Raw genomic sequence first — 17,092 nt, 5'->3', positions numbered from 1 at the left:
ACCTGACACAATTAATATCATACCTATAATCAATTTAATTAAAAAAATTAAATAATTATATAATAAAATAAAATTACCTATATACACACACACACATATATACGTGTGTGTGTGTGTGTTAGAATTTGATACAAATATGAATGCTTTTCAAGGATTGAAATTTAATATCTTACCACTTGATAATCCTTAAATTTGTATATGTTCGCGTGCATGCACGTGCGCATATTATAATGTCAATTAATTAATATTAAATGACAAAATGAAAGGGAGTTTATATGGGATAGAAGAGTCATATCTTTTACTTTGATTTCAAATTAATTAAAAGTAGTTTTTTTGTGAAACGGTCTCACGAATCTTTATCTGTGAGACGGGTCAACCTTACCGATATTCACAATAAAAAGTAATACTCTTAGTATAAAAAGTAATATTTTGTAATGGATGACTCAAATAAAATATTCGACCAATGAAATTGATCCGTGAGATCGTCTCACAAGAGTTTTTGTGATTAATTAAAGCTCGTATAGTTATTTGTTTATAGTCTATAGACAATTATGAGTTAGTATATCATCATTAGATATATGAGTATATCATATGTTAATGAAAGTTGACATCATATATTGATAATTTAATAGTTAAAATTTTCTCGTGTCACAAGCGATAAAATATTTCAAATATAACATAGAAAAATACGAAAATTATTTTATAACTTGTTAATTCTCACTTTTTTCTTTTCAATCTGTTGACTCGTATGGCCCCACTTTAGTAATTTTATAGTAAAAAATGCAGACAAGTCAACATGGAAAATTTTCTAATTTCAGATATTTTAGATGATTTCATAAATTTTTGTTTACAGCCCATCACAGTGCCTCCTCTATTTGACGTCAATCGCATTCGATGGACGTTTAAATTGAAAACAAAAAAATATCGATCGATGTACATATTAACATCTTGTATAAAACTACAATGAAAGTAATACTCTCAGTGTAACATAGACAAAAATAAAAAAAATCTATTTTGAAGTATTTTATGATTTCAATCAATCAAGTTCAGCTCGTTTATTTTTTCGATAATTGTACCTACTCGATTTTACACAATTCTTGATATTGATTTTTTTTTCCTACTAATTTTGATGGTGCATCTATAATTATAAATTTATTTGAAAAATATCAAATACGTTGAAACTTTATTTAATATGTCAAAATATCTGTGATATACTTCCGCTCCCGTATCATAACACGTTTAACAACCTTCGAGTGTATATATAAACTAATAATATACTTTTTTTGGAAATAAAATTAAATATACTTTACTATTATCTAAAATATATATTAATTAAATAATAATAATTAAAAATAAATATATTTTTATCGTAGCCCAATGCAGATATGATATGACAAAATTTCAGTCAAATCATTGAATGATTTAACATGTTTGTCACAATCTGATGGTAATATAAGTGAAGTCAGATAATTTAGTTTGAGTTCTCTAATTTTATATGTTTTTATAATTTTAATTTTAAGTTTTTGTGTCCAAATAAATGAGTACGTACAAATTGTTGAAATTATGACAGATTTGAGTTTTAGATATCAATAAATTTTAATTTTATATATTATTTATGTCATATGTATGATACAAAAACTAAAATAATAAATATAAATACAGATCATTAAGATTATAACATAAATGTATAATTTTTAAGTATCAACTAAATCAAGTTAAGTATATAATTATAATATTTAGATATGAAATATTTACACTTTTATGAAACAATAAATTACATATTGTTGAAAATAAGGTACAAATTTATGAATTGTAGATACCAAGTGACTTAACTTGAGTGTCAATCAACTTAAATTAGATATATGTAATATAATATTTTTGATTCTTAAGTTCAGAAATTAAATGAAAAACATGTCATATCAAGAAGTTAAAATTAATTTTTTTCTTATACAGAGACTGAATCATGACTTATGTTTGGATTCAAGGACTGAATCCCAATTAATCCACTCTTTATTAGGAAAAATCTATGTTAGATGAAACCAATATTAAAATAAATTTCACTCAAAGAAATGGAATTCATCTTATCTAATGGATAAAACTACGCTAAGAGTAATATTTATTGTGTAGCGTAATATATGTTTTTTTCAAAATAGTCGGAAAATTTACTTTAGCAGTAAGGATGAGCAGACACAAGAAATTTGATTAGATCAAGCATGAGAAAAGTAATAGTAACTTACAAAGAGTAGCAAAAACAAATTAAATCTTGGAACAAAAATGAATATAATATGCATGGAAAACAATACGACCACACAACTGAGACATGCTGAAACTAAGCTTAATTCTTGATCTTTAATGGAGCAACGTTGCATTGTCTGAATGGTGAAAGTAAGAGCAGTCTGAGATCGAAAGGAGAGACTATCACCTCATTTGATAGCCGATATGCAGTAACAATAATTGAAACGATGTTTATCCCAATGATCCAACAAGCCGATCAAAATGTAGTTGTCCATAGAGAGTCGGGAGAGTTTATTGCTATTTGATCTACTCATAAATTCAAAAGCCTGCAGCATATATAGAGGTAAGAAGTCAGTAGTAAAATATTTATTGAATTAGATGGTATGAGGGTAATAACCAAGTGTAACATTTGGTTTAGAAAAGTGAAATACAGGCAAAGCGTCGATAATGTTTGAGCAAAACTTCGAAGACATGATCAAAATTTTCCATCAACTGCTTGTCGAAAAGCCTTAAAACACATGTTCATCAATTTACTTCAGGACTCTGCCTAAAAATAAAAAAAGTTGGTACTAGGTTAAGAGTCAGTCTCAAAGTAAGCACATATGTTGAAAGCAATTTCCCATGATAATTAGTTACCAAGTATGATTTCATCGACAGAAAAAACATATACCTTTTTCAATTATATTCACTAAATAAGTCTTGTAGATTATGGATGCGCTTCAACAGGCGATATATGCACCAAATTAATCATCTGCAGATGGATCCTTTCGACAGTTTTTGCACCACCGATGCAGATGAGTTTTTCAAGCAATCAGAGAACACTACGTTCTTTGGATTTCCATATATGAGTTGTCTCATGGACTTGATTGCATCAAAGTATCCGCCATTAAAAGGGTATTCTAGCCCATCAATAACCTACAATCATGATCAAAATCAGAACAAACAGATGGAGACTTTGATATTAAACTGTTATAAAGAAGTAAACACATCTCAACAATATATTGAAGATGAATGCCTTGGAGAAATTAAATGACTACTACTATGGAGTGATAACATAAAAGGCTGAAATTAGACTTTCAAACGCGGGTGGTCAAAATTTTTGTTGCACCAAAATAATATACCGATTCTTTATAGTATCAGAAGTTCGATTACACTTATTCGGTGATTGATGATTTGGCTTTAATATCAAAACATATCGGTTAAATTGGTTTAATATTATTTTTTTTAAAAGACTTGCTAAACCAAACCAACCAAACTTGTAAAAATTAACATTTTTTAATATGTTGTAAAAATGTTTTTAAGTTGACCTATTTTGACATCAAGTTATTATTATAATTTTGAATAGGTCTACTTTATTTTTATGATTATTTATTTAACAAATTCTGGTTTTCGATACATTCACCATTTATCTATTTTTAAAAAGTTAGTTCATTTGACTTATCCATTATTTTGTTTTTGAAGGAAAATGGGTGATCTTGGTTGATCAACCGAAACAACTGATTTAAATCAGTTCAGTTAAGTGTTTTTCACAAAATATCGATCGGTTTGGTGTGGTGAAAACTAAATCGATTTAATCAATTTTTAGCAATTCGGTTCCATTGCACACCCTCTAACTCTTAATGCTTTGAATAGGGGTTTAATGTGCAATTGCTGATACACTCAACTTACGCACCCTCGCTAGAGAATAAAAACACTTTCATAAGAGCAGTGCAGCGTTCACTCATCAAATTACAAATATTGGGGTGGATTCTATTTCTTGGGAATTCTCTATTCAGGGATTTTTGTATTTCTTTTATATCAGTGTTTTCTATATTTTAATTGTCCTGTAACAATGCTACTAAAAGAAAAGAGAATGCACAAGAATACCATATCAGATGGAAAAGAACGAATATTGAAATGAGTCAATGACAAGTCTGAGGGGAATGAAAAGTTCAATATAAAATTACCAGTAGATAAACTCCAGATGTGTCAATAGCCTTCAGGGTAAGAAGCTCCAAAAGTCTCTCCGGTGTAGAGACAATGAACTCCGGTTCACAGATCTTCAAACTGTCAGAAAAGGCGGGAAAAGCGAAAGATCAATCTTTAAACAGAGAAACAATGCAACAATATGCATGTGATTACTTTAAGTTCTAAAAGCAAGGTAGAAAAGAGAGATTGTGATACACAAAATCTAAGGGTTGAACCATCCCACCTTCCAAATGAAAATCCAATATTTGCCTCACTTTCAATTATATTTTTCAATCACCGACAGAGTTATATCATATGAACAAGATCGAAGGAAGATGCTAACCCATTAACTTGATGATCAATGGAAGCACCAGAATGAAGACTCACAGTATGTATTCCAAGGGCCTTCAAAGGCTTGCATACTTCACGAACCTGAGTGTAACGAAACAGAGAGACAGGTAAGCCAATGAGTCAATTGTGAGACTCAACAGATCTACAAGACCGGTGGCACGGTTGATCAAAAAATGCTTATTGTAGCGGGCAAACCTTAGAAGCTTTCTCTCGTGATGGAACGAGATATAGAAGAAAAGGACTAGTAAATGATAGCCCCTCTTTCTCCTTCATTGAAATGGTATCAGCAGCTGTTGATGCGATCCAAGCAATTTGCTCCATTGTGGAATCAGCTCTATCAGTTTCAAGAACATCTTTTCTGTTGGAATAACAATTCCAGAACTCAATTCCCCACGCATTGGCAAAGAAAGGTTTGTCTCCTTCACTAACATAACCTTCACCATTCTCCAAAGCAGTTTGAATTGAATTCAGGCATGTAATCAGAAATTTCGATGGACACTCAGTTTTGTTTTCAAAACGGTTTTGTGTCTGAGCATGGTTGAGCTTGTTCCTATTAATGATCTGGCAAGTTGGTTTCCCCACATTGATCGCAATTTCTGGACCCATAAAACTAAAAGGCTCAACAGATTCTGAGTGTCCACCACTCATTTCATGCTCTTGGGGGTCTACATGAGAATCATTGCTGCATCGGGTCGCTTTCTCTAGCACTCTGCCTTTCTTCTCCCCAGGCTTCCCATTTGCTTTAGAACTTCTCTTCCTTTTTTTCGAATGATCAATTTTCCCATGGTTATCAATAAAAGGGTCCTCAGGAGATGGAAGGCTAAAGCACATGCCCTGCAAAAGCAACAATAAAAGAAAAACAGGATACTAAGAATCATGAACAACAGTCACATTAATGGTGTATCATCAGCACCTTAATGGTTAACCAGTGCTACATCAAAAGTTAAGTATAATACACGTCAAACAAATATTAGGGTCCAAATAACAGATTCAGATTCAACTACATCAACACCGAACAAAAAAATTAATCAATAGAGATAATTATATTATTTTTTTTACATCAAAGGCAATTTTGAAAATTCGAGAAATCCGAAAATATTTGAAGCCAATCAGCACCTGATTCCATCCACGCATCAAAGCAAACACTTATAATCAAACTCGTTTCTAGCAGCGAATAATCTTAACAAAAAAACCGACTAATTTTCAACACATGGTTCTACTGCAAGAAGGAAAAAAGGCCAAATCTTTGCTTCGAGATGACAACTAACTTAGATGACAGAAATTCACCATCAATGAAACAACATACATAAAAAAAACAAACAATTAACGTAGACAGGTCTTCACAATCTCAAGTCACCTGGCAGAGGCGGCGTTTGCCTGATTTGCGGCGGTTTTTGGATGCGATAATAGCGGCGACGCGAGCAGAAACCTTAGAGGATGAATCTTTCTTGTCTTCTTGCTTTTTTCTGCTCTGTTTGTTCCTTCTTCTGCTCATCGAATCATCGCTTCTTCCCATTTCTGAAGGCTGCGAGCGAATGAGCGAGGCGGTTTCTGCACTTCAGTGTACAATATGGGTTTTAAGATACTGAGGCTAGATTTGGTATTTGAGAGGTATGCCATGGTTTTTCTGTCATTTTACGTATGGTAATAGGGTTTGGTGGGCTTTGGAAAAATCTTTATTTGTACTTTTTCTTAGACTTTTCACTCCAAAGAGCAAAAATAATATCTCTAATGAAATATTTTGTTATTATTAATCTGGAATATGAGACATCGCTTTAAATTTAAAATGATCCGTTCATAAAATAATTTATAAGATTTGGAATATATGGACAGTTGATTAGGGACGATAATTTTCTCTACGGATTTGAACCTACAAAGAAAACCCGAAATGGAGCCGGAGTTCTCCGATTTTTTCAGGTTTGAGAATTTTTTAAAATCTCCTAAATAGTTCGATATGGGTACGTAGATATTATCTTTATTCTCAAAAATAATATTAATAATAATATTAGTATTATTAATCTTGATATAGATATTAATATTAATATTATCATTAATAATAATAGATAATAATAAGTTTTGGTTCAGAAAATCCTCAAATCCGCTCCCCGTCTTGTTTCATTAATATTTTTGAAATATGGATGAAGATTTTATCCACACAATCCCCGAACTTAAAAAAGCTGGGATGAAGACGAGTAGAGAGATAGGGATAAAATTCGAAGACGAAGATGGACTCACCCCGCCCTTGTAGTTGACTGAATGTTGTTCCTTGTTCCAAAGCAAAATTTGAAATACAAACTCACGAGTGCATTGACTAGCGAGACTTGTGCAGGCAGCTGCCTCCCTAACCTGTGATAATTAATTCCATTGCAGTGAAAAATAAAATAAAACCAAAAAATTTGAGTTGCAATATTAAATTTAAAACAACTTGAATTTATACCTATATTTATTTATATCATATCGATAAAAATAATATTTGTACATCCTATAAATCATTTTATGGATAAAAAAACTTATGACTCCTTTGCATGAATTTTATATACTAACAATTTTGACATCTTTTGGTATGACTGATTCATCCTCTCGTGTTTGACTCAAGTTTTATATTTGATTATAGAAAAATAGTTATGTTCTTTGATATTAACTGAAAATTTAGGGTCCGATTTCAGCAAATGATCTAGTCCAGACGCAGGCTTCGAATTTGTCCTGAGCCTGAAATCACGAAGAAGACCGTTAGAAGGGGGCAGAGAGGGTGTCCCGACGTAAAGTCCCTCCGACGCTCAAGTCAGAAATTGAGAATATAAGTGGAGAGCAGCTAAGGGTGCTACTGAAAAATAATATAGTGAATAAATGAACCGAACGGTCAAAACTGGTATTTATAGGAAGATACTTGAGCACGTGATGAGTCTGCCTTCCATTTGAGTTAAGAATGGACCATGGGTAAACTAATGAGTCCATCCATGGGTATCATTCTTGTTGTCAATTTACAAAAATTATTATATCCGTCAAAACTTCATTAACAGAAATATATTAGTAAAAACAAAAAATAACAAGGTTAATAAAAATTAAAACTTAGATTATATATTTGAGATAGCTGAAAAATAATTAAAAAAATCCATATATTTGAGAAAATGGGCAAATGTGTATGACGATGGATCACTATGACGCACTCCGTCGCAATTTGCATCAAAAGGTCATTTTCACTGCGATTATCTGTGGAAATCATCTTTATAATTGATTGAATTAAAAGTCAATTATGGGGCATATTGTCGCGCAACTATATGGGGAAAAAAACAGAACAGGATAATGTAAAAAAAGTCAGTAATTATTTATTCAAAAAATTGATATATTGTGAGACGATCTCGTTGTCTATATTTATAATAAAAAATAATATTTTTAACATAAAAAATAATATTTTTTTAATGGATGACTTAAATAAAATATTCGTATCACAAAATTTACTCACGAGACCGTCTCACATGAATTTTTGTGTTTTTCAATATTCAATTTATGACTTGTTGAAAACACTTTTTATATTTAATGACAATAACGAGTATTTTTATAATGAAGCTATAAAAATTTATTAAGTAAATATTAAAAAAATCGTACCAAATTTATCAATCAATATTAAAAACAATTTTACGCACACAATATGATTACTAATTAATCATTAGTATTTACTGTGTAGACGCATTATAGAGGCAGATTATATATGTTTTTTTTAGTATTAATTATTTTGCTATCCATAATTTATTTATCACATAATGATACTCACTGAAAATTTAAGGTTCAGTTCTAGCAGGCGACGTTAGCCCGAATGCAGATATCGAATTTACTTTAGGCCTGAAATCACAAAAGAAACCGTTAGAAGAAGGCCGTGAAGGTGTCTCAACGTAGCCCATCCGACGCTCAAGTTAGAGACTGAGTATATAATGAGAGAACACCTAAGGGTGCTAATGAAAGTCAATATAATGAATATGAATAAGTTAGACTCCCAAACCTGATATTTATCGGAGAATGTATGGGTTCTATCATGGGCCTTCTAACTTGGCTAGGGATGGACAGAGAGTTCAAAATCTGGTTTGGGCCTGATCTTGATGGCCCATTCATGATGTATCACTTAATATTTTAAACAAAATTTAACACTAATTTTTACCTTATATAATTATAGTAATAATGACCTCGTTATTTTTTTAGTTATTATAATTTAAAACACACCATAAATTTTGATATGCATACAAAAAGTTTGAAAAAAGCTAGAAAGAAAAGGCATTAAATCTCGAGTGTTGAGGGGAATTACGAAAGGAAGAGAAGCTGGCGCTGTAATGCAATAAATGTTCCCATAAATTCCACTCGGTTTCTCAACTCTCGCCCATTTTTATTTTTCTGCTGATTTCTTGCATGTGGCTCTCTCTTTCGTATTTTCCTAAGTTGTCTCTCTCTTCACTAGAAAATATACGCTTTACGTTTTTTCCTGGTAGTGACGGTATAATTTTTGTTTTTTGCAGATAATTAGTGAGTTTCTGATATGGGTTTTTACCTTTCTTCCTTTTTTTTTCCCTGCTTCAGTTTACTGTGTCTTGTTCTTGGTATGTCCTGATTTTATGACGGAAACTTTAGTTTTTTATACTTTTATAGTTCTTGTCGAGCTGTGAATAAGCAAAGGAAAACAGTTTGTTCAGAAGATTTTGAAGTTGGCAGCAGTTTAAGCAAGTTTTGAAGTGTTCTTTTTCATTTGATGTTTGAAAGATTTTTATTTTATTTTTTGGTTTTTATTTAATCCAATATGGTTTGATTCTTCTTGCTGATTTGATCTGGGTTTGTTTATGCTTTCCTGTCTTTAGTTATTTTTTTAAAGAATCTCTAATTATTCTGTGGTTGTGGGATATCGAATTCCAGGTGTAAAATAATTTGTCGATCGATTTTGTGGTACTTAGTTCACTTGATAACGAGTATAATTTCTTCAAATTTGAAGTTGCTTTCTCATTCACATACTTTCACGGGATCTTCGGATTACCAAATGAAAAGGCGAAAGTGTAGAAGAAAGTAGGAATCTTAGGAAGAAGAAGATTTTTTTCTGATTAACGAAGTCTTATGTTGTTTCGTTTTCTGATTATATATCTCCGGTCAAGTTAATATGAGTGTCAGATCTTGATAGAATTGCATATCATTCGATTTTAAATATTTTTTATTTTAAATTCTCGGTGCATTTTTTTTATATCATGAATAGTTGATCTTGAGTATTTTCCATTCACCTTGCTGTTATCTGATGTGCAGATAAGAGTCATTTTGATGAACTGTCATTTGTTTCATGTCAATTTTTACAAGAACGTGATTGAACTGGTTTTAAGCAGCTTCTGTTTTTGCACAGTTTCTCTTTCACTTCAGAGTCCCGAAAGTTAGTCGCGAAGTTTGATTTTGAGATCATAAATTGTTGCAAACTCGTGACATCACTAGAAATGGTTGCTGAATCATGGTTTCGTAGTTTACGGAAGCCTTCGAAAAAGCGCGACTCTCATGCTGGGAAGTTGCATATCGGGGTTCTGGCTTTTGAAGCCGCGAGTTTGATTTCTAAGCTGCTTCATCTCTGGCAATCATTGACCGAGAAGCAAATCGCAAGGTTGAAGGAGGAAATAGCAACTTCCACAGGTATCAAGAAGCTTGTCTCAGAAAACGATGATTATATTGGACAGATGATATGTGCAGAAATGACTGAAAACTTGGCGAATGTTGCAAGAGCTGTTGCAAGACTATCAAAGAAATGTAGTGATCCCTTGTTAAAGAGTTTTGAGCAAGCCTTTAATGATTTGATTAACTTGTCTACCGATACCTACGGTTGGCAATATTTGTGGAAGAAGATGGATAGGAAAGCCAAGAAATTGGAACGGTTTATAATAGTGAATAATAATTTGTTTCAAGAAATGGAGACACTCGCCGATTTTGAACAAAGTTTGCGAAGAATGATGGGAAGTGATAACGCAGATAGCATAATCTTGGTCGAATATGAAAAAAAGGTTGCGTGGAAACGACAAGAGGTGAGGCATCTTAAGGATAATTCTCTTTGGAATCGAACTTATGATTACACAGTTCTTCTTCTAGCAAGATCTGTATTTACTATATATGGTAGGATTGGGCATGTGTTTGGAGCTAGCGACGTGGCTGACTTGGGGATCAAAGATTCTAGACTTATAGATTTAAATAACAGCAGAAAGAGCCACTCAATTGTATTCACACAATCATCAGTTTACCCATCTGAAAATTGTGTTCCGAGGTATTCTTCTGGCTTGGTGGGCAAGATGATATTTTTTTCGGGTCCAATTTCAAGACCAAGCGATATTCGCAATTTCCACTCAGGACCTCTTCGAAATTCTGTGAACACGTCAAGCCCGATTCCTGGATCACATAATGATGCTAGCTTCTACTCGGGCCACCTTGCGAGGTCGACAACGAAATCCGGCCTTATGCGAAAGGCAATCCGACTGTGGCAATTTCGTGATAGATCTCAGAACGTAAAGGAGAAGATTCCAAGTCAGCAATCTGATCAACTAACCACCTCGATGCCTTTTACGAGGGGCATGGTCAGTGAGAATTGTACTCCGACAAAAGATTTCTCTGGGTATGTCTATTCCGGAGTTTTAAACAGAACTAAGGATTCCAACAGAGCAGAGCATACTTATGGCAACTCGAGTCAAGGAAACCAATCAGTCGGTCCTAAGAAGAAGCTGTTGGATGCGCCTCCTCCCGAAACTCTCGGTGCTGCTGCCTTAGCTCTTCACTATGCAAATGTTATCATATTTATCGAGAAATTAGTGGCGTCTCCTCATTTGATTGGCAATGATGCAAGAGATGATTTATACAGCATGCTACCTTCAAGTATCAGAGCTTCCCTAAGGGCGAAACTAAAGCCCTTTGCCAATATCCCGACTTCATCAGTTTACGATGCGGTTCTTGCGGGAGAGTGGACCAATGCAATGTCAGCAACACTTGAGTGGCTAGCCCCACTTGCTCATAACATGATAAGATGGCAATCAGAGCGGAGCATTGAGCACCAGAGTTTAGTTTCCAGAACAAATGTGCTTCTAGTTCAAACCCTTCTCTTTGCGAATCAAGAAAAGACAGAAACAGCCATAAGCGAGCTTCTTGTTGGACTGAACTATATATCGAGGTTTGGTCGAGAAATCAATGCAAATTCACTATCTGAGTTTGCTAGTGTCAGAAAGGTCGAAGAATACATGGATTCATAGCCACATCACTTTCATATTGCTTATCATTTTACCGAAGGATCACACTTAACGTCAAAGGATCCTAATCCGTTCGTCCCAAAAGTCGATATCCAGGAAAGAATTCCTTGAGTCTTTGGTGAAACCTAGTTGTTGGATTCTTGGATGCCAAGAAGGCACATCCTTACTCCCACAGTCATAGGATCACATAATTTTCCTGGTTACAAGTTTGGTTTAAGGATTGATGCCGTTTTATGGTCATCGATAACCATTACTTACACTTTAAGTGTGTAAATTGTCAATCTTAATCGTGAAAATCTTATCCTGGTAAAGGTGTGGTTTTCCAATCTCAGAAGCTTCTCATCAAATTAAAGGATGTCATGCTGCTTGCTGTTTGGCTTTAAATTTTTTACTTTGCCATAAACATTTTTTATCGGGACATAATTAAAAATCTAAATTTCGTGGCTTTTTATTAGTGATGGTATTTATGACCACTGTTGTCCATATTTGTGGTTACTCTTCTTTGAACAAGAATACATCCATTGGAGTTGATATTCTATACGATATAGATTGCAACTGGGTGATTTAACTGGCTTGTTATTTAACTGAAACATTTGAACTTCATAGTTGTAACCATCCTAAATTGTTGTGGTTGTTTGGGGTATTAGTAACTATGATCTCCAGCCTTTAGATATAAATTAATTCCATACAAACCGTTTACCAAATGTTGTTGAAAAAATATATAAATCATTGTGCAACAGCTCCATTTTCGTCTAGAATGGCTGTTCTTTTTGGTTTAGGTTTGATTGAGTAGGTTTCATTTGCCTGCTTTATTGTTTTGTTGTTTGAAAGAAGTGCAGTTGAACTGAATTTGGAAAAAAAGCAAAAGGAAAGAACGAAAGGAAAAACTAAAGCCAATAATGAATATCTAACAACTTAATTTTGTGATATATACAATTCATTTTAAACTGCTAAAAATAATTGAAAATATGTTGTTCACATTTGATTCCGAATGTCGTTATACTGCAATTCAAAATATGCATGATCTGCAATCAAATAAATATGTTCAATTAATTTTATTTTTTTAAAAAGAGAGAGACATTGTTTTCTCTATCTCAACTCTCCAATACTAGAATTTTGTTCGTGCGGAGAAAAAAACATAACAGAGGCAGTGTGAGTGTCATTTACGAATGCAGAAGGCAACTAGAAGGGCATTGCGAAGAGCACATATAAAGTCACGAGTTACATAATAATGTACATAAAATGTGAGTATACAAGAAGCGCATGGGAACATCCCCAATGTGTTGCAACGACATGAAAACTTGTTTTCTTCCTGTAAAGTATATTCATAGTGCCTCCGGAAAGCGCAACTCTGCTGGACCAGGACCGAGAATGCCTTTCTGCTCGGAAATCTTGCCCAGTCCTGAAGTTGGCTCCGTCTGCACAATCTTTTCTTCCTCTCGCCAACCAATCCCTTGCCAGTCTCTCTACGCCATTAAAAATAACCATTATAAGCATGAAAAAGAAAAATCTGGCCATCCATAGTATGAAACAAAATATTTCAGGTCAATGCTCAACTAGAAGAAGCCACTTTTTAGCAAATATTTGCTAAAATGAAAGCTAAAGGTGCCTGAACTAATAATCCTTGATAGCTACAAACAATTACTGCTGAGAGCCACTATTATTATATAATTCTTAATGTTAGAAACTCGCCTCATCTGGATTGTGGTTTCCATCTTCCAACAACGGGGTCATGAGAGGAGGGGCGAAATCTGGATCAGGCTTTTGAAAGATGAATGTGGTATACAGACCTGTAAATGGAGGATTCACAAATGAGTTCCAAGAAAATATATAAAGCTCACTTCCAAGGTAATAATCTAGTGTGGAGCGATACAGTCACCCAAAATGTCATATGATCTGGGAAGAAGCCTTCCCCTTGGATCAGTAAGGTTTGGACCAGAATCCATTAACAACCCTGTCAATTGTGCTCTGACAAGCCAAGTCACGGTGACATCAGTCATCTAACCAAAGTAATACATCTGAGAGAATTCAACTCACAGTTTCGAAACTAGAGATAGAATATCTGCTTGGACAACTTCATGCCAGAAGTAAAGATAATAAAAATACAAGAAAAGAATCCAGGCATATTTTTCATCCTTCCTCGTTAAACATCCGAGATTTGCTTAGCTACAAGAAATAACTGTGTTGTACAAGCATTTGATATTCAAACTTATACTGACATATCAATAATCCCACAGAATAAATGCAATCCATATCAGTCAAAATTGTGAGACACTTCCTGCTTTTATTGACCTTCCATAAACATACAAGAACGTAGAGAAACAAAACAAAGATTAAAAGTTGAAGATAAATATGTTACTTGTTGTCCTCATAAAATTCAGTCAGGTTTTGTATCTCTACATACTCAAGACCAGCCTCTCTAGCCAACCTGTCATCATAATTATCAACACCAAAACAAGAAATATCATAGATGAACTGGTAAATAAGCATTTTCAGGACGTGATAGTCGATTATATGTCAGTTTGCAGCCTTCTACATCACGCCAGTCCGAAACATTAAGAACTCAAGTAACTAAGCAAATATTTACCAGAGAAGATTGAAACCAATTTTGCAAAATAAATCAACAAAGTCAACATTCATAAGAGAGATGTTTTAAAATCTTAACAAAAAATTAACCTGATCAAGCTTGGGAAATGGACTAAACAATGAGTCTCCATGGAGACATCATTTGCAAATTTCAACTGGTATTTTTTACCAAAAAATGGGAATCTGGAAATCAGCTGAACATACATTAGAGACAATAAAATGTCACAAAAGATTCGAAAGAAAAGGAAAGCATGACAAGGTCATATATTGGAAAAATACTTCTCTTCCTCAACTTCAAAAGTGATCATATAGCTCTCAGATCGAATGCAGTTGGGAAAAATGTTGGGCTTCATGCCACCACTCTTATTGTGGTACGCTTCAACATTTTTCTGGTACTTAGCCCTGAAAATCCACACGACGCATGTTAGGGCAGAACACCACAAAAGTTCGAAAGTTTAGACCCTTCTCGATGAACAAGGTCTAATATGTTGTGTAGATCAATTCTCAAGAACAATTTCTATGAAGATGCTGATTTTCACACGTCATTTTTCCTCCACTCCGCTCCTTGATGAAATACAAAAAAAAATGGAGTTATGATTATTTTTTTTTTTTGAAAAAACTACTTGCTACTATCGCGGGGGGAAAGTTTTGAGAAAGGCCAACATCAGGATCAACAACAATGACAAAAAACAAAATGTCTATGAAACAGAATAATAAATTTCAAAAATTTTATTCATACCATATAGTAGATGAATCAGGAGTTAAACCAAGGAAGTAACCTCCCGGTCTCAACAAAGATGAGACATTGTGCAACAATTTTCTCACTTTCTCCTCTGTTTCAAAGCATAACTGCCACCATTCAGGTATGAAGTTTATGTTTTCAGTTTCTCTAAGGATATGGAGACATTGAGAAACACTATCGAACAGAGTCCTACCGGTAAATGCTGCATGCAGAAAACAATATCAGCCTGCTTTTCCTTGTCCTTCCAGTGCAACTCTACATCTCCCTACATAAAGCATAGGATCAAAATCAAAGAAAAATAATTGGCACATAAAAATCAAATAATGAGAAAGAAGCCAAGGAAACAATGATATGCTCGCAAGTGGCAACTAACAGAATCAGAAAGCATTCAGGTCCTTCATTCTTGTATCTCGGTTGGTATAATGATTGACAAGAATGAAAGAGGCTCAGTAATCTAAAAGCAAATCGAACAGATTTCGAGCACTGTGTAGATGGAGAAAGGAAAAAGATGAAAACAGTTCATAGCTTAAGCAAAATTTTAACTTACATCTGATTACTTTTCAGAAAAACAGGGGAAAAAAGTAGGCATTCTAACAAAGCAGCACATATCGCAATAATGGTAACACTTTAAAAGGATTTACATGAGGTTCTGACGCCTAGTAACAAGATCCTTGGAAGAGGGTAAACTATTCACCTATTCCTTCTTTTACCAACAAAAGAACCAATAGAAAAATAACTGTTACCCAATAAAAGAATACCGCTGCTTGTCTGCTTAGTCCTTCTGATCATCGCAAACAAGAATCAATCATGAACTAATTTCCACGTGGGCATACAAATACGAGTAATATCACATGCACAACTGTGTGGTAAACATTTCCGGACAGATACATTCAATAAGAATCAGTGAGTAAAAAAAAAAAATAATACGGAGACGGGGTCAAGAATCTCACTACACAAGGATCAAGCTCCAGAAACTCAAAGGTGTAAGTCTTGCGTCGACTCTCCCATGCTTCCCTCACTCCACTCACTCCAGTTGTCACCACATCTGCCAAAGAAAGCCCACGCTTACACAGGAATCATCATCACTAAGCACATCCACACAAAAATTAACAAAAAGCAATTACACAAGCGCGTGAATAACAAGAGTTAGCTTAGTCAATCATTTATACGAGCAGCTCAAATACGACCAACACAAGCAAAAACAAAAGAAAGAATTTCAAAGTTACCAATGCCAATGTAGTGACCGATTTGAGCATCATCCCACTTCTCCTCATCGGGTACATCTCCACAAAACAAATCACACACCTACCATATTGCCCAAATGAAATGGAACATAAACATTTAAAAATCAAGAAAACAATCAAATCCATGATTGGAAAGAAGCATACAGTTGCATAAGGGGAGACGAAAATGTTTATCAGAGCGACTTTAGCGAACTCGATTAGGCGGTGGTGAGCTGATTCGATGGGACGATGGGTTTGAAAGGAATTCATCATCGTACGTTCCCTAAAACCCCGACATTGAAGGCTTTTGCAATGGAAAGTAAATAAATTGCCGGAATGGAAATTGTTCAGTGACTTTTATGGTTTATTTGTTTGTTAATTTTATTTGGTGAATTACATGTTACTGCGAACATTTCTTAGAGGGTATTTATGACGTATTTCAACTGTAAAGATTATATGAATTTTGGTTTGGAAAATTTATATCAAATTTTTTGTTCTCTCATAATTAATAATCAACGTTTCTAAAATCGATAATTTTTTTTGGTAAATATACCCTTTACTAATAAAATTTTACAGCTTGCTAAATTTAAGAAAATTTTAGAACATATTTGAGGTAATTATTATTATAAAGAAAAATTTAAAAGTATTCACATTTGATTAGTATATATTTATTTTTTGCATTATCGGTAAAAAAAAAAATACTTTTAATTAAGCACGCATTCGATATAATATTTTGTTATCTTTGATTTAATGTAATGTTTATAAAAAAA

The 17,092-nt window shown here is 33.7% G+C and overlaps 3 protein-coding genes across 5 annotated transcripts; 1 reads left to right on the top strand and 2 right to left on the bottom strand.

The window, feature by feature from the left end:
- Positions 1–2,194: 2,194 nt before the first annotated feature.
- On the bottom strand, positions 2,195–6,106 carry LOC140989229 (uncharacterized). 2 transcript variants are annotated; one of them, XM_073458379.1, is made up of 7 exons: positions 5,891–6,106; positions 4,729–5,367; positions 4,526–4,614; positions 4,182–4,281; positions 2,906–3,150; positions 2,667–2,782; positions 2,195–2,561 (listed from the first exon to the last, which is right to left on the bottom strand). In XM_073458379.1, exons 1-5 carry the CDS (start codon positions 6,047–6,049, stop codon positions 2,983–2,985), a joined length of 1,155 nt encoding a protein of 384 aa, XP_073314480.1. In that variant the 5' UTR covers positions 6,050–6,106; the 3' UTR covers positions 2,195–2,561; positions 2,667–2,782; positions 2,906–2,982. The 2 variants fall into 2 exon arrangements, with proteins under 2 accessions (XP_073314480.1, XP_073314479.1); XM_073458378.1 differs by lacking the exon at positions 2,667–2,782 and having other exon boundaries at positions 2,199–2,561.
- A 2,705-nt stretch (positions 6,107–8,811) lies between these two features.
- On the top strand, positions 8,812–12,374 carry LOC140989744 (uncharacterized). Of its 2 annotated transcripts, none has more exons than XM_073459125.1 (2): positions 8,812–9,045; positions 9,902–12,374. In XM_073459125.1, the coding sequence occupies exon 2, from the start codon at positions 9,990–9,992 to the stop codon at positions 11,772–11,774; it is 1,785 nt and encodes a 594-aa protein (XP_073315226.1). In that variant the 5' UTR covers positions 8,812–9,045; positions 9,902–9,989; the 3' UTR covers positions 11,775–12,374. The 2 variants fall into 2 exon arrangements, with proteins under 2 accessions (XP_073315226.1, XP_073315227.1); XM_073459126.1 differs by having other exon boundaries at positions 8,871–8,886.
- Positions 12,375–12,945: 571 nt separating this feature from the next.
- Positions 12,946–16,690, bottom strand: LOC140990537 (mRNA cap guanine-N(7) methyltransferase 2-like). Its single transcript, XM_073460266.1, has 11 exons — positions 16,488–16,690; positions 16,326–16,404; positions 16,050–16,144; positions 15,293–15,364; positions 15,097–15,206; positions 14,637–14,759; positions 14,448–14,540; positions 14,131–14,199; positions 13,651–13,739; positions 13,464–13,561; positions 12,946–13,237 (listed from the first exon to the last, which is right to left on the bottom strand). The coding sequence occupies exons 1-11, from the start codon at positions 16,593–16,595 to the stop codon at positions 13,097–13,099; spliced, it is 1,077 nt and encodes a 358-aa protein (XP_073316367.1). The 5' UTR covers positions 16,596–16,690; the 3' UTR covers positions 12,946–13,096.
- Between the last annotated feature and the right edge of the window lie 402 nt (positions 16,691–17,092).

The sequence above is a fragment of the Primulina huaijiensis genome, chromosome 12 (assembly GCF_012295235.1).
Source record: "Primulina huaijiensis isolate GDHJ02 chromosome 12, ASM1229523v2, whole genome shotgun sequence".
Classification (NCBI taxonomy): domain Eukaryota; kingdom Viridiplantae; phylum Streptophyta; class Magnoliopsida; order Lamiales; family Gesneriaceae; genus Primulina; species Primulina huaijiensis.
Note: the sequence above shows the minus strand (reverse complement) of the source record. Positions and strands in the feature narration are given on the sequence as shown.